Source organism: Paramormyrops kingsleyae, chromosome 13 (genome assembly GCF_048594095.1).
Source record: "Paramormyrops kingsleyae isolate MSU_618 chromosome 13, PKINGS_0.4, whole genome shotgun sequence".
NCBI classification, from domain to species: Eukaryota; Metazoa; Chordata; class Actinopteri; order Osteoglossiformes; family Mormyridae; genus Paramormyrops; species Paramormyrops kingsleyae.
In genome coordinates, this window is record NC_132809.1 from 29,607,008 (window position 1) to 29,624,417 (window position 17,410).

The 17,410-nt window shown below is 46.7% G+C and overlaps 2 protein-coding genes across 3 annotated transcripts in view; both read left to right on the forward strand.

Annotated features, from left to right (window-relative positions):
• The window catches only part of tango6 (transport and golgi organization 6 homolog (Drosophila)), a 28,482-nt gene extending 25,918 nt beyond the window's left edge, over positions 1-2,564 (forward strand). The window contains exon 18 of the mRNA XM_072698591.1: positions 1,617-2,564. Coding sequence (XP_072554692.1) covers positions 1,617-1,793 — 177 coding nt within the window. The 3' untranslated portion in view covers positions 1,794-2,564. The remainder of the gene's footprint in view (positions 1-1,616) is intronic.
• Positions 2,565-4,771: 2,207 nt separating this feature from the next.
• On the forward strand, positions 4,772-16,910 carry has3 (hyaluronan synthase 3). 2 transcript variants are annotated; one of them, XM_023827053.2, is made up of 4 exons: positions 4,772-4,935; positions 8,584-9,189; positions 11,374-11,475; positions 12,520-16,910. In XM_023827053.2, exons 2-4 carry the CDS (start codon positions 8,584-8,586, stop codon positions 13,447-13,449), a joined length of 1,638 nt encoding a protein of 545 aa, XP_023682821.2. In that variant the 5' UTR covers positions 4,772-4,935; the 3' UTR covers positions 13,450-16,910. The 2 variants fall into 2 exon arrangements, with proteins under 2 accessions (XP_023682821.2, XP_023682820.2); XM_023827052.2 differs by lacking the exon at positions 4,772-4,935 and adding an exon at positions 6,048-6,373.
• The last annotated feature ends 500 nt before the right edge of the window (positions 16,911-17,410 follow it).

Below are 17,410 nucleotides of genomic sequence, written 5' to 3' on the forward strand. Positions count from 1 at the left end.
CTGAGACATCCGTATCTTGTACTTTCATCCTCTTTTCAGCTTCTCCGGACAGAAGACTTTGTGAGCGTTTGACCCACTCGCGTCTCCCTTTAATTAGACGGCTGCTTCCAGGTGTCAGTGGATCCAGGGCTGGGAAGGTTTTTGCTGTGGCTTTGTGAGGGAATGAATCCATGGTCTGTATAGCTTCCCCTCTCAGCGTGACTTTAATAGCCCCTTCTTGGTAAATATATGTCAGATTAAGGAATTAGGCCACATTTGCAAATATTGTGACTTATTTAGGTCATGTGGGGGACTTTCTGGATACTGGGTGTTAATTTGAGCACAGCTGTTTTTTATAGTACAGCACATTTTCAAAAGTTACACTCAGCTTTACCATGTTTTTTTTTTTTCAAGAGAGATTAGAAGAAGAAATAAATGAAAATTCCAGTATTGGGGAAAGACTGAAGATTATTCCATGACTTCTTTAAAGGAAGAGATGGAAATATTCTCCAGGAAGTCTCTGTTAGAATGCAAATGAACTGTCATAAACGGTACAATGAGTGAAGGATGTGGGACAGTCTTTATGGTCAGGTGATCGGTTCGTGTTCCCAGTCAGAAGAGGTAGTTCTCAAATTTACGAGCTAATTCATTGAAAATTATTGCTCGTTAATCAAGAACTGCTAAAGCGGGAGGTATTTTCCCATAGAAATGTTATAGAAATGACTTTGGGCCCATAGAGTATCTGTATCTCGGCTGATCAGAAGAGGGGACTCAGTCTCACCAAGCTTCATTTAAAGCTCCCTCAGCTGCAGAAACATCCTGTTTCTTTGTGAATTTTTATTTTCCAGTGTGGTTTGGGAAAATGCATTAATATTCATGAGTTCTACCAGATTGGCCGGTGAATGTCTTTGAGCAGGGGTGGCCAATGTTGCAAGGCTTATTTATTTAGCTGCTGTTGTTGTTATTTGAAGGAGGTTAATCTTGAAGAGATATGGTATGAATGGGGTAGGACCAAATGAGTTTATACTTCTGCCTACTCCTTTTCAAGCAAGGAAATTGAAAGGTGTAATATTATGATGGAGAATGTGGAAATGTTTTTTATTTGTTGTTTGTTTGAAATAAATAAAAATGAATGAATGAATGAATCTTATCCGCAAAGGGCCGGTGTGTATGCAGGTTTTTGGTTTTTGGATAACCTGTAGGTCAGCTGTTCAAACCCAGGTGTGAGGACTCTTCAGCCAATCAGTCCTCTAATTAGTAATCTAATTAGGGAGTTGCAGCGAAAACCTACATACACACCAGCCCTTTGCGGAAAAGATTGACCACCCCTGCCTTAAAGTCTTAGATAGTTTACCAGCCAATCAGGTAGCTTCTCTCATGAATATTAATATGTTTTTCCCAAACGACCCTCAAAAAACAGGTAGCAAATGTCGACAGGAGCATTTTCACTGGCCAATCAGGTAGCTTCTCTCATGAATATAAATGAGTTTTCCCCAAACTGTTCTGTAAAACAGAAATTCACTGTTTCCTTAGGCTCTCTTGCTGGATGATGAACCCTGTGATTGACGGGGAACTCTGCACTGTCCACAGCAGCCTCATCTCTGTGATGACACCTCTTCTCTCGCCCTTGTCCTCAGGTCCTGGGAGATGTTCTGCTGGACCTGTACCGGGCCCTGAAGTGGGTGGTGCGGGCGGATCCAGACGACGTGGCCGTGCTCCACGGCCAGCTGGCCCTGGAGGAGCTGGACCATGTTATGAGGCGCTTCATTTTCCCAGAGCAGAAGCTGGAGAAGAAGATCGTGGTGCTGCCCTGATCTGGCCCCGGCAACAATGGAGGAGGAGGAGTAGCGGGCCTTCCTCTAAAGATGGCCGGAGACCAGCGCCAAAGAGACCAGCGTATAATGAGCCCTTTTTGGCAACTACGCGCCTATTTCAACAGTCCCTGCCTATTTCACCGTGTGCAAATGTGAGCTTGAGAGTGGAATCAGAGAAACAAAAAAAAATCACCTTTAAAAATATAGCGCCAGACAGCAGACAGTGAGAGGCTGTTGTGGTATTCCAAGCCTTTTAAGTGCGATTACCAAATTTTTGGGGCAGGAAAAGCATTTTGTTTTTTAGGCTTCAGACCCTGCTTGCCTTCTGAGACATTCAGCATTGTGTGAGCGTGTCATGCGACGGGGATATCGTAACCGAATGGAAGCTCTTGCTTTCTGTCTAAATGTGCTCGCATGACTGGCTGGTTCATAAGTCCGATATTCATATCTGTGTAAGATTAAGGCATGAAATGAAACCATGCCTGGGGGGTAATGGGGGGGTGTTCTACAGGCGCATTTCTCGCAGATTCTCCAAAGCCGGGAGTATCGCTCACTGCTTACGGGACGGTTCATGTCCTGCAGGCCCTCGCCATGCCACCTGCGGAGCCGTGACTAAGCTGGCAGGATGCAAATACCCCCAGGGAGGAAATGCGTGATAAGAATGAAGCAGAAATGTTCTTTTCTCTCTCTGCCCCAGCCTGTTAATCCGCCGCAGCTCTGAAACTAGTTGAATCTGTGCTCTGTGACTGAATTAAAATGTACAGTAACTACCGTCTCATGTCAGTCATTCTTTTGAGGAACAATGAAAGCTTTTGGCACGGGATGCTGACGTTTTCATTTTGCTCTTTAGTAACTCTTGAGACCTTTTCTGTATAAGCACACAGCAAACAGTAAATGGCTGCGATTTGACTTCTCTGCATGCGGTCCGTGAAACTAAGGCGGCAGAATGACCCTGGCCGCATTCCCGCAAGCCGCCTGCACAAAGGCATCGACATGATGTATACATTTTTTTTTCACTGCCATCTTAAAGCCGCTTTGTTGATGTCTTGGTGATGTTTAAAGACAGTGCTGCTTGCTTTCATGACATCTCAATTTTTTTCACCCAGGGCTTTCTGTATATTTCTCCTTCCTGCGGTACAGAAGCAGTGTGATAAGTTGCATGGTGTCCCTGCTTCAGTTTGTTCCCCTAGGCAAAGGCAGGCGATCAGTCAGGCCGGAGTCTCTAAGTCACCCATAGTGTGTGCTGCGATGGACTGGCACCCCGCCCAGGGTGGCCCTGACTGGTACACCAGGCTGTCTGTGAGAAGCCACAGCCTTCCAGTAACTCCGTACTGGGGAAGCAGTTACGAGATGGATGGATGGATGGATGGATGGATGTTCATTGTGCGAAGTGAGGATTGTGATTAAGATCAGAAGATTTCTGGTTCCGGGCCCAGGCCCGTCAGTTCTGTTCCCCATGTGGGGACTGATATCTGCGATTGCTTCAGTCAGAGATTCAGCCGTATGAATTCTGCTCCCTCTATGAATGAAAAATTCCCAGTTCTTATCTTTAAAACTCATTTGCTTGTTCAATCCTGCCCTCAGAAAACACCTAAACCATAATTTCAGACGCTATTATATCTTGAATTTTTTTTTTGAAAACCTGTAAAACAGCCACATGGAGCAACCTTAATTTACCTTATTTATTTAATTTACTGGGAGATAAAGCATTTTTCAGTGGTAAAAAGTCAGAATGCTTTTTTATTTCTTCTTAAATAAAATCTAGCATTTTTAAAGCGCATCTCGAAGCTTACTGTGATGCTGCTCTAAAAGCCTGTGTGAATGTCCACACTTCTGACAACACCATGAAGAAGCACCTTCAAGAGAATAAACGCCAATGGTGAACCAATACCCCAAACCCCTGGGGCTGCACTAAATGGACAGCTAACTAGCTAACTAGTCATGCATCTTCACCCTTAGCCTCCTGAAGCACCGGGCTCGTGATTATCAGTCCTGGTCAGTTAGCGGTTGTGCTAACCCACGTGAAACACCTTCCCTCTGTAAAGCTCACCTGGTTTTTAGCCAAGTGCCGCTATAAGCTGGGATAGCAGAGTATGTCTGTCTCTCTCCAGTGAGAAGGATGCCTCAGCGGATCCTGTACCACGCCACCGGCCGGCTTGACCTTGTGTGGAGCAGATCCCCTGTCCTCTTCGCTGGTGTAGTGATTAGCAGCCCGCTGATGCATCGTGTGCCTTGGGCAGTGGGGGGGGTCCGAGGGGGGATCCTTGGGTGGCGGGGGGGTTGCAAGGGGGTTCCGGAGGGACAGGCAGTGTGTGAGAGTCATAGCACCGCAGCACTGCTCTGGGAGGGACGTGGAACTTAAAGTGTAAATCATGACACTGGCCGGCTGCTTCTCTCTTCTGCTCTCTCCATCTCTCTCCTTTTCTCTCTCCTCTCTCTCTCCTTTCTCCCTCCCGCCATCCGCAGACTGCCGGCACGCAGTGCAGGGGGGTAAATAAATAAGCCCATAAAGGATGCATTGAGGAGGAGAGGAGCTTAGAGGGGGAGCAGGCAGAGGCTGCACTGCGGAGGGCTGGGACTGGGTAGGGGGGTGGGGTGGGGGGGTGGAGGAGAGGAGGCTTCAGCTGCTCAGAGGATGTGCGGAGGGGGCTCCGGGCCGTCGCTGGGGGGAGAGGCGGGCTGTCCACACGAGATGAGCCGCATCACCGCCAGCATGACGGGCTTCGGACCAGAACATGGCGCTCAGGTAGGACCGGGGACCGGGGTCACTCACTGTGCCGGCTCTGCGGTCCATCTCCAGTCCCTCTCTGATCCATCTCCGGCATCCCTGAATCCGTGGTCTTTTTGAAAGACCGCGGTCCGGGCTGACCCACGTCAAAGCCACGGGACGGTCCAGCCACCCTGACCAGCAAGAGGAAAAGGAGGGGAACTGGGGAGTGGGGGGGAGGGAGGAGGGGGCTGTGTTTTTGGATGAGGAACCCTCTGAAAAAACCTCAAATAAAGATGTAGTGTGAGCAGGGAGTCGAACAAGGAGGCTGCTGTGCTGCTGAGGGGAGAGGAGAAGCACGGAGGAGCTGGCGGACGGAGACGCAGGAGGAGACGTGGGAGGAGAAGTGTCCGTGGTGACCAGCCAGCCAGGAAGGTACGAGAACAATTAACAGCAAAAAGAGAAAGAAAAAAAAACAGAAAAACTGTGACCCTTGTGACCGCAGCCCAGACGAACGCGAGAGGAGCCAGGGAGGGTGTCCCCCTGCTCGCTGCCGAACTTGTGTGTGGAGCAGCAGAGACGTGTTGCATGCGTGTCTGTGTCTGCGTGCCTGAGTGTTAGGTGTGCTGGAGGGAGCATCTCCTGGGACTCTTATCACTGTTTATACGCCGGCTGCATGCATGTCGTCGAGTCCGTGAGCGAGGGGTGTTGATCTTTCTTGGCTCCTGACGTTTCTCGTCCGTTACCGTTCACTCGTTGCCCTGCATTAGGATTCTCTCGGAGCCGTGCCACTTTTCCTCGGAAAACGTAGCTCAGTTTACTCCTAATCTGGGTTTGGCACCCTTCTTTAAGAGCCCCCACGGCTTTGCCAGGCTAAAATAAGCCCCGAAACAGAGGGTCTGCGTACAGCCTTCTGCAGAGACAGGCTGTTTAGCGATCACGTTTCACACTGTGGTCCAGATGGTGTAATGTGTTAATTAGAATTTACTTGCAGAAATCTTTGAACGATCAGAAACAAAAAGCCCATTATGAGCCTGAGCATATTAACCAGATAGACTCGACGAACATGTGGCAGCTTAGAGGTGCTGGTTTGTCTGAGATGGACCTGGGCCAGCAGTGTCATATACTTCTGCCTCTTTCATTGCTGCTTTTTTTACTAGTTAGAATGGATTTTACTGCAAGTGGCTGCTCCCCCTGCTGACCAAAATGAGAATAGATAGTAACATTTTCCAAATTCGTTGTCTCTTGCAACCTTTTTCTCTAAATCTGCTCAATGTTTTTGCCTGCAAAATTGCAAAAGGTAACAATAATTATAGAATTATTATTTTATATTAATTTATTCTTTACCACACAGTTATTTCCACTTTCCATTCTTTGTCCTGATTGCTCGGGTTGACACAGACATTTTTATTTTCCACTCTTAATAACTCACAGTTTTTAAAATTCTGAGTTTTTAAAACCTTTTATTGGTTCCCACTAAAAAAAAAAAACTCATTGAGCGGTTGCATTAATGAACGAACAGTCTAACAGACTGAAAATGAGTAAAGAATGAACTGTCCCTCATGCTCACAGGCTCCTCCCCTCTAGGCGTGCAATTATTGGCCCCCACCCAGCCCCACCCACACGTTCCCATGGCGCCCCATCCCACGGCCGAAAGCTTCTTCTAGCCGTTCACAGGCATTGCACCTAGGCATAGAAACATACCTGTATCTCACCTGAGAGTGCAGTTCATCCATCCCGCTCGGCTCAGAGCTGCAGCCCACCGGGGGGCTGACTGCTCGCTCAGGGGAGACCCCAAAGGCCCTGGACAGCTCTGAGACCCCCACGTGATCACTCTCCGGCGGCGTGAGGTGACATTCTCACCAGGTTCACGGTGAGTACTGACGCCTGACCCCTGAGCGTCTCTGAATGCTTTTGGCAGGTAAAGTGCTGCCGTGTTTAAATGCTAGATGGGGTGTCTCTGTTTTTTAAGGAAATGCCAGCCAGCAAAGTGAGGGGGGGGGGGGGGACTCGCTCACAGTGGTTTACTTTCACTGAGAATTGCTGCTTCATTTTCCATAATTTTCTTCAAGGAGTATTTAATTTTCTTCAACGGTATTTATGCTCTAGACATTTTTCATTTTCTATAGATGATTTAAAATGATTGAAATACAAGCATTTTTAAAAAGATTTTGTGGAAATATCAGTCTTTTCCATTTTTAAATCTGTTTTCACTGTATTCATTAAAAGGTTAACCTCGCTTTGAGCAATTTTTAATTTTGACATGTCAAAAAGTCGTGCAAAATTAGCCCGTCTATTCTGTATGTGACTTAATCAGCGTTCAGACTTTTGAGAGAGTGCTTGTTCACTGCCTGTCTTGTGTTGCATTTTAGCTATTTTACCAATGAGATGAGAAAACTCAAGCTTTTTTTACTGTGATTTTACCATGTTCATACGGTGCTTAGATTTAAGGAGGATTATACTTCCACGGTGACCTCTGACCCCACCCTTAGCCCTGGCTTCCAATAACGCCAACATGTCCCTCTAATTAAGCAAAGTGCCACTTTCAGCCTGCAGTCTGAGTCACTTTGTTCTTTCTGTGCTGATTCTCCAGTGATTCCTGTGGCATCTCACGCATGGTTCACTCTTCCATGCTTCGCTGGATACTGTTCATCTCCCATACAACTTCTGTTTGGATGTGTGTGTGTGTGTGTGTGTGTGTGTGTGCGCGCGTGCGTTTGTATGTGTCCACGACCCGTGGCAGCAAATCAGTTCCCAGTGCTTAAAAAATGTGCAGGTCATGGTGCCCCGGCGTGATCTGACGCCCCCCAGGGGTGGGGGGAGGTGTGTGGTGGGCCACTTTCAGGCAGCACCTCGCCCTTTTCCTGTCACTTTTCAAGAAGCGGCGTGTTATGATGTGAAGCCTCGCTAATGAAGACGGCCTTTCTTCTGCGCGGAGCAGGGAAGGCAGGCGGGTAGCTTCACCAATGAAAGACAATGATTGTTCCTTACCCGGGCCCCAGCTCCACGCTCGCGCCCGGAGTCCCAGCCAAGTGGGACCCAGCCTTAAATTAAAACCATTTACCTGGGGGCAAGAGAGGGTGGGGGCTGGGGGGGGGGAGGTCAGCTAGCCAGCTCAGAGTGATTCAAAATCATGTTAACATTTATATACCTGTAAATGCATGCAGAGGTACAGATAGATCAGGCATTAAGATGCTGCAGTACACTGACCTGTCATAGCTATGGGGGGGCATGGAGGGGGCATGGAGGGGGCATGGAGGGGGCATGGAGTTATGTCCAAATATCTGTTTGCTTTTAAAAAGCTCAGATTTAACCTCTCCCACACACACACACACACGCTCGATTGGTAATACTCAGTGATACTTCAGCTTACTGAAAAATTACATTCTTTAGAAAAACATGGATAGAATTCAGGCATTCGTTGATACCGTTTTCTGGTTTAGCGTGTATTTAACCCCTTATTGCATTGTTCATCACTGCATTCTTACACATGCTTAAAGGTTATCCAGGTTCTTTGTTATGGCTGATATAACACTGTCCCCTTAGGTCTCAGGAGAGACATGCATTAGTGTGAATGCAGCCAGCAGGGAGATGTGGGAATTGTGGTCCAGCGGGTCACAGGAGACTCCAGTCCTGGCTCTGTGCACCTGCCCTTGATCAAACCCGGCCTTTTGAGGTCCTCTTTCCTACTGAAATGAGGCATAAATGAATATAGGAACAGTTTCCAGGACTTTTTTCTCAAGCAGTGAGGTTATGATCAGAATTTCTCCTGCAAAATGTTACCGAGACTTTTTTAGGTGCTTCTTTGAAGAGATTATTTAGGATATTTATTTGTAGTATTTTTAGAGTACTATTTACATTTAAAAGCAAAAAATAAAAAAGTTTTGGAGAAAAATTTGGTGGACTTTCTGGGTAAGTTTTGGACACTTAGTGAGTTTTGGTTCCCTGACTTTAGTTGATTGGTGGTTTCATCTGCAGGACAAACAAACCAATGAGCAGGAGGCATTTTTCTAGATTCACCGTCTAGCCTGTATCCGGTTCTCTCACTCCTTCTGTTCTCTCCCCATCCCTCACTCCTGCTAGATGCCCTCTCGCTGCGGGACGGCCCTTCGGATCGTGGGCACCACCCTCTTTGCCACCGTGGTCCTCCTGGGCATCCTGCTGGCCTACGTGACGGGCTACCAGTTCATCCACACGGAACAGCACTACCTCTCCTTCGGGCTGTACGGCGCCATCCTGGCCCTGCACCTCTTCCTGCAGAGCCTCTTCGCCTACCTGGAGCACCGCCGCATGCGCAGCCCGGTCCAGCCGCAGCACCTGCGGCGCACGGTGGCACTCTGCATCGCCGCCTACCAGGAAGACCCCGACTACCTGCGGAAGTGCCTGCGCAGCGTGCACCGCATCTCCTTCCCCGGCCTGAAGGTGGTGCTGGTGGTGGATGGCAACCGGCCTGAGGACGTCTACATGATGGACATCTTCCAGGAGGTGATGGGCTCGGAGGACACGGGCAGCGTGGTGTGGAAGGGCAACTACCACACGGCGGAGGGAGCGCAGACGGAGGAGGTTGCCCGCGTGGTGGCGGTGGTGCGCGGGTGCCGCTACTCCTGCATCATGCAAGAGTGGGGAGGAAAGAGGGAAGTGATGTACACAGCCTTCAAAGCCTTGGGGGACACGGTGGACTACATGCAGGTGAGTCCAACCTCCCGCCACACTGTACAGCTGCCCCCTGTCCCGGATAGAACCAGTGACATGGAGGATTTCTGCCCACATGTCAGACATCTGTGGGCTTGTAGTCTTGTTACAGTAAGAGTTACTGAGAATATTTAGCCACGAATCAGAATCTGGATCTTTGTTACCACATGACCCAGGCCAGGGGAAATTTTTGTTGGCATGGCTACCACTGGAGACACGGCGACAATAGACAACCAGTGCCAGAGTGGCTGATCGGGAGAATCGGGAGGATTTGCTGGGACCCAAGCCTGGGCTGGTCTGGGAGGTGGCATTCCCAGGGTGAAATTCAGTCCCACTGCAGACAACTAACAATTAGGGCGAAACACAGACAAAAAATAAGTGCAAGACACAAGACACGTCATCAAACCGTCCATCTGTCCATCATCCATCATACCATCAACAGGACAGTGCGAAACGGGGGGGCTGGACACTAGGGTTTATATACATAGTGCAGCGTGTATGTAATCCGCCACTAAAGAACAATCTAGAGTGAGCCTGCTCTATGAATGGGGCTTTCTCTCAAACGGCACAGCAGTGTTTTGTAAATATAGTAAATAAGCATGCTACTGTAATAGGATTTCCTGTACGGCCTCTATGTGGCTCGGGGTCCCAACCAGCAGCCAATCAGTGTGAGGCACTGGGATCTATACAGCTGAATCGTTAAACGTTTTTATAGGCAGTTAGAGGACAGCTAAGCATATTGTCTGTCTGGGAACAACTGGACTCCTGGAGCAGTGACACGCAGAGTCCCTTCACAGAATTACCTTTTTTGGGTCTTTTTTACACACATCCACAGCTCCAGAAACACTTGGTGTGTGACTGTTTTTGTCCTACCCAAGTGACTGCCCCCCCCCCCCCCCCACCCCCCCACCTGTGCTAAGCTGCAGCTGCAGATCAAAGCAGCTCCACGTTCCTCCAGATGTGCCTGGGAGGACGCTTTATAAGTCAGCGATCCATGAAGCACCCTCTCCTCAGATGCCTGTGCACCCATTCAGTTGTAGAAACTCACTGCGAGATGAAAGCCTTGAATCCTTGAGGGAAAAAAAAGGAAAAAGATCCAGAAATGATGATAGTGAACCTGGTGGAGGAGACGTTGTCTCTTTCATGTTAGGTAGGATAGAAGTCTGTGGAAAGTGGTTGAGATTAATTAAGGGGTGCTGCTGGAGGTCTAGGAAGGAGCTCCATACTGACATGCCTGCTGTAGATATTAAAGGGTCCTGTCTGTCAACAGCCCTTGCGTGCCGCAGCCTTATTGCCATCAGGCGAGATGACAGACAGCTGTCTGTCAGTCAGCAGCACCTCGCTGTTCACATCTGTGATGATGCCTTAATTTGCCATTTGCACAAGGATGAGAAGAGGTACACGGAATTCTTTAGCTATCCTTGAAGACTCACCTATAGAGATGGGAGTGTGGGGCCCGAGGACAGGGTCAGCCATTCATTTGGTGCCCCCTGGAGCACTGAGCCTTGCTTAAGGACCCAGCGGAGATGTGACCGTTGTGCCATGGAATCTGATCACAGGCATGGAGGCCTGATGCGCTCGACGTGCCTCCACGCCACCCGCACTCCTGCAGCAGAGGATCCCGAGCAGCTCCCAGGCCCTCAGGTCCAAATCGAGTGATCAGAAGATCATCGGCCGGGGTCACCACGCTCCCTCTGACGCTCTGACGCTCTGCCGACAGACTCTGGCTTCCCGCGTTTCCTAAATCACATTGACTAGGGCACTAATAATCTGGTTCTTTAGGTTTGGAAGAGTTTTATGCAGCTGTTCATTATCTGGACTTTATTTAATGTTGTCATGTAGGAGAAACTGCAATCTAATCAAAAGTCAAATACATGACTACAGATTTCAAACTTCCGATCAGTACTGATACTGAAGATGACTGCTTACTCTTGTTTTAATGCAGACGAACTTTTATTATGTTATATGAACATTTTTCTGCTTTGTTCTCTTAAAGTGTCTGAAAAACATTTTCAGCACCAAACAGGACAGTGTAGCCCTCCACTGGCCAGATGTTTATGTTCTCTGAATGCTCTTAATGTTGTTCTTCTCATCATCAGATGGTCTTAAAAGGTTCTTGCTATAAACAAATGGAAATGTAGTTGGGTTTTCAGAACCACTCAGGTGCGGCTCCTTTGGCAGGTGTGTGACTCGGACACGGTGCTGGACCCTGCCTGCACCATTGAGATGCTCAAGATATTACAGGAGGACCCACAGGTGGGGGGAGTGGGGGGCGACGTTCAGGTGGGTTTTTCTGCCTTTTTTATTCTGCCTCATGTTGTTAATTTTATGCATCTTCATTAGCTGTTTGGATGCATTTTAGTCCTTGACATTGTTATGTACTGTTGGATTCCACATTGGTGACATGTTCTATATTCCTGTTGGATTCCACATTGGTGACATGTTCTATATTCCTGTTGGATTCTACATTGGTGACATGTTCTATATTCCTGTTGGATTCCACATTGGTGACATGTTCTATATTCCTGTTGGATTCCACATTGGTGACATGTTCTATATTCCTGTTGGATTCCACATTGGTGACATGTTCTATATTCCTGTTGGATTCTACATTGGTGACATGTTCTATATTCCTGTTGGATTCCACATTGGTGACATGTTCTATATTCCTGTTGGATTCTACATTGGTGACATGTTCTATATTCCATACATTTTAGTTTTTTATGCCTTTTTGGGTAACAGCACTATGCAAAAGTCTTACGCAGTCAAAGGAAATGATTAAAGCTATTTATCTGGGTAGCCAGTTAAGATCAATACTATAAAAACTAACAAGAATTTCTTCTGTTCTGCAAAAAGTTACTGATATCTTGTTGGATGGCTAGATGAACACGCTTCAGTTCCCAAACCTCTCCTCAGGGACCCCTCAGCCATTCCATGCATTCCTTAAATGTCACCTCCAGCACACTTAATTAATTGAATTTGTTAAAAAAAAAAAAAAGTCAGTGAGATATTGATTAGCTACAGTATACGAGGTGTGCATGAGGAGTGTGTTGTATGGTTGCTGGATATATTAAGGTGATTTTAAGAGAGGTTTATAAATGGTTAAGCTAACACACTTTAGCAGGCGTAATAGCATAGTTTTTCACCAACATGAAGATCATTTAAATATTAACTTCTGTGACTGATTAAGACTTTTGCACAGTATTGTACATTATTGTAAAGTACAGTACTTTTAGGATACATGTAGTGGTATTTTAAAGCAATAGAAACCTTTCATCACTCATCTCCTGAGGGCCTCCAACGAGATGTCCTTCTCTATCCTGGTAGATCCTCAACAAATACGACTCGTGGATCTCCTTCCTGAGCAGCGTGCGGTACTGGATGGCCTTCAACGTGGAGCGGGCGTGCCAGTCCTACTTCGGCTGCGTGCAGTGCATCAGCGGACCCCTGGGCATGTACCGCAACTCCCTGCTCCAGCAGTTCCTGGAGCCCTGGTACCACCAGACCTTCCTGGGCACCAAGTGCAGCTTTGGCGACGACCGCCACCTGACCAACCGCGTGCTGAGCCTAGGCTACAAGACGAAGTTCACCGCCCGGGCGCAGTGCCAGACAGAGACGCCCACGCGGTACCTGCGCTGGCTTAACCAGCAGACTCGCTGGAGCAAGTCCTACTTCCGCGAGTGGCTCTACAACGCCCTCTGGTTCCACAAGCACAGCCTATGGATGACATATGAGTCAGTGGTAACGGGCTTTTTCCCCTTCTTCCTCGTTGCCACGGTGATCCACCTCTTTTACCGCGGGAGGCTCTGGAACATCCTCCTGTTCCTGTTGACGGTGCAACTGGTGGGAATGGTGAAGGCCACTTACGCCTGCTTCCTGCGCGGAAGCCTGGTTATGATCTTCATGTCCCTCTATTCCCTGCTGTACATGTCCAGCCTGCTCCCCGCCAAGATCTTCGCCCTGCTCACCATCAACAAGGCCGGCTGGGGCACCTCCGGGCGCAAAAAGATCGTGGTGAACTTCATCGGCGCCGTGCCCGTCACGGTGTGGGCACTGGTGCTGCTGGGAGGCATGGCCTACACCATTTACTGTGAGACGCAGGACCCACTGAACGAGACGGAGAAGGCCCTCCTCATCGCCGGTGCCATCTTGTACGGCTGTTACTGGATCATCCTCCTGGTGCTCTACTTAGCCATTGTGGCCAAACGATGTAACAAGAGGGAGGAACAGTATCACCTGCCTTACGCAGAGGCCTGAGGACACATGGCCACGCCCCCCCAGGTGCTCCCGAGTCACCTGACAGGAAACATAGCCTCTCCTTCCCATGGTGCTACAATTCCTGCCATATCAGGGCTCATTTGGTGCCCAAGGCAGCTGTGGCTTCGTGGCAATTGCTAAAATCAGTCTGGAGGATCCACTTTGGCTATGGGTAAATTCACTGGACGTTTTGCCCCTTGGGGTCTTACTGCTGCCTGTAAAGATTTTTTCAGCTACACCGCAGTCTCTGGCACATATCTCAGAGCGGGAAGAGTGTGATGTTAAATCCTCATCTTCCTCACCTTTATCTCGCCCTGTAACAAGTCTTAGACTATGACTGCGAAAGGGACCATTGCTGAAAGTTTTAAATGTTTAGCGACGAGTAAAATAGCCCAAAAGCTCAAGAGGCAAAAATCGGTGACCAGGCCTTTTTTTGCCAGGCAGAATGGTGCAGTCACATAGGTTACCTGCACGCAAGCTGTACTTAAGATAGGAAATTTCCCGAAGAACTCATTTCAGTCTTTCTCTCAGTCAGGTCATAATTTATTCTACAGGTGCACTTTTTGAAATCTCAACATCTAGCTGACAATCGAAATGGGTATTAACTCCCTTTGATTTTCCAAAAACTGATGAAACACAGCGGCGAATTTCATCCACAGGCTAGATGAATAGAGGTGAAGGTCACTGTGAAAGGCATTTGCATTTGAGCTCATTGCGAAGACTAGCTAGCCTCTTTACAAAGCGCTGAAACTTTTAAAACTTTTTAACACACAAAATTCAACATGGGACATTTTTTTTTCCAGAGTGCTTCCTAGACGAAGTATAGGTGCCAACAAACCACAGACTCTCCTGGACATACCTGATGTGCAGTGAAAGGATGGTGCAATATCGGCAATGTGCAGTGTCATAGAGTGTGCTCTACTGGAACCACTGCCCACCCTGCAGGCAGCGCCACTGGGACCCCAACAGTATCGCACCATGCGGTGCCAAGTGACCCCCAGCTCTCCTCAGAGACTCAACTCCATCATACCGTTTGGATAACTATGGAGACACTTTGGTGCTGGAAATCCTGATCACGAGAAAGTGTAGAGTGATTTCACCTGTGACTTTTCATTTTATTTCAGAGTGACAACCAAAGACGGACATATTGATGTTCAAATGTGTTGGGTACTGCTACAGTAACTATTATTAATGTTGCTACCATCTTAATTTTCGTATACCAGTATTGGATAGTTAGTTAAGATAGTTGTAACTTTGTTTACCATGACACAAGGAGCACAGTTATATAGATCCCCTAAATATCAGCATAGATGATGAAACAGTTTTATGAATTCTCTAACAAGGTAAATGCATGAGTTTACCAGACAGTTAATTTAACATTTAAGCTCAAATACTAAATTACTACATTTTTATTGTACATTTTTTGTTTTGAAAAGAAAATCTGCTTGTGGAAAAGCAGGTAAAAGATGAAGAAAATATCTTTATTTCAGAGGCTGATGTGTTTCAATGTGTCTGGTTTTAGTTACTTTTTTATTTCATGTATTTTCCTTGTAAATCAAAAAATGTTGATAAGGCAGTAAACGCATCATTGTATGTATCTCTCACAAACATACACAAAGGCCCTAATGGTGAGTATCCTTCAGAAGATCTTTCTGGAAACCTGTGTCCACAGATCATGCTAACCTGTCCCATGACCAACATCATGTTTACAAATACACACACAAACATTTTGTGCATTGTTACACTTTGTTGCACTAATTTGTAGTGTTTTTTTTTTGTCAGTGCTTAAGGAGTAGAACCCTCGGTACATAACTCCATAGCAAGTCTTAACGAGGACAGAGCGAAAGGCAGAGGTAGTGCTATATGGAGCACGAAGCGTTTGGCACCAGAGTCTATAGTCGTAGCGAATGAATCAGCTCTTTCAGGTGCACAGTTTCTCCTGGGCACCTACTGCTTACATGGGCTAGATTTGACTTCTCCAGTTACATCTCTGTGAGGATGGCAGGAGTTTTTTTTGGGGGGGGGGGGGTTGTCCCCGTAGTGAGCCTAAACTCGAAGCTGCTCTCAGCCTCATTCTGGACGAGAGCTGGAACACTGTGAACGGACGACCATCTGATCTCTCATAATAATCTGGGCGCTTTTAATGAAATCTAGATGAGTGTCCCCCCCGGCCTGCTTATCTTCTGCAGCTGGCTAAGAGACTCAGTGTGTTGGGGGGCATTTGAGATGAACGTGGTGAGGTGGACGTTTGCAGTGCTTCTGTGATGAATGTTCTATTATAGCGAACACCTGCTCTTGGGGAAAGTACTATTTTTTGCTCATTCAGTGTATTTTACAACCTCATCATTTTATCCTTCCCCTGGTTGGTGTTGTGCTCACGTTAGGTTTGTCCTTTTAATAGATCCTGGAAGAGTCTCCCCAAATGCACCAAAAGCCATCAGAGCGGAAGCCATGGAGATGTATTACCGTGTTACTGATACAGTTTCGTACTGAGCAGTTTTCTGCATTCTTGTGGCTTTCAGTAGGTGGCCCCACTGAGCTTGATGTTACTTCATGCTTTTCAAGAATGACTCTTTGTTTTGGTAAAATGGCAAAACTACTGGAGAGCGAGCCAGTCGAATGCAGCGGCTATTACCGAACCCTTCCTTGAAGTTTCACTTACCGCCTCAACATGCCTTCTTATAGAGTCTGCAGTGCATTTTAACAGCTCTTACAAATGTCTGTTTGTATTATTTTCCTGTTGAAATTTGAAACTCCTGGCTTCATTTCCAGTGTGTCAGGATCACAAATTCTGGACCGCTTTTTATCGCTCTGATTTTGGGATTTACGGCGTCCACAGTAACTCCATCCTGTGCCCCCCTGCCCCCCCGTGTCGGATACAGGCTGCCTGTATGCTCTACTGTCCCTTTTTAACAGCACTGTGGCACCTTTGTGCCCCCAGATACAAACAGGAGTCTGACTTTACACCATTTCAGCACAGACACACAACGGAGGTTTACAATAGGGACACAGCTCAACCTGACACTGTATGTGAATAGATATATTTTTTTATTGCAATATTTTAATGATATTTGTCTATTTAATGCTATTTGTGACGATGGGGCAGAGTAGTTGATCTGAAATATGTAAAATGTATTTTGGCTTAAAGATGCAATTTTTTATTTGCTTGGGAATTATAAATTACATGTATTTAAATATATATGTACTGAGGTATATATTTAAATATATATGAAACATTTTTACATGAATAAATTTGAACTGAAATGGTGTTTATTTTTGCAAACCTTTTAATTCTCTTTATGAAATAAGGAATATACAATATTTTTATTGAATAAACTTCTCTGAATGCAGTGTTTTAGTATATATTTCCTCACATTATTTTACTACCTTTACAATGGGTCGTGTTTCTCAGTTCCCTGTGGGACTATAAAGTATATAATAAACTACTAGGAAGTCCTCAGGTTGTTGGTTCAAAGAAATACTGTATGTGGAAAAGCCAACAATAAACTTCACTCTTATCGATCCTACTCATTTAGCCACCTCATCACTTCCACATTTGGTGTCACAGACCTAAATTCTTACATTTGTGTCATGTACCAAGTGTCCAAAACTATCATCAGGATCACCACAGCTATTCTACATGAATGTTAAATTTCACCCCCAGCTCAATTAATTAGTTAAGGAACGTAGGGTAAACATAGCTTTGAGTTGTCCTTCGCCAGATAATCTTGCACAATTTGAAGTGGGTTTTGGGTCTTTATCTTGCTAAAGAATTGAACACTGCCCAATCAGCCATAATTGTGATGAAATAGCATGCCTGGGAAATATGTTATGATAAAGATGTGCTTATGAGGAGCTGCTAGAGATTTTGGGGCCTCCCACTCAGACCAATGCAATTATGTTCCAAATTTTTCATCCTAACTACCCACCCCATGAGCACCCCTACTCAAGGCAGCTAGAC

Coding starts and splice junctions, on each gene's coding strand:
- has3 (XM_023827053.2), top strand. CDS start 8,584: ATGCCCTCTCGCTGCGGGACGGCCCTTCGGATCGTGGGCACCACCCTC. Junction 9,190..11,373: donor ACACGGTGGACTACATGCAG/GTGAGTCCAACC, acceptor CTCCTTTGGCAG/GTGTGTGACTCGGACACGGT. Junction 11,476..12,519: donor GAGTGGGGGGCGACGTTCAG/GTGGGTTTTTCT, acceptor CTATCCTGGTAG/ATCCTCAACAAATACGACTC.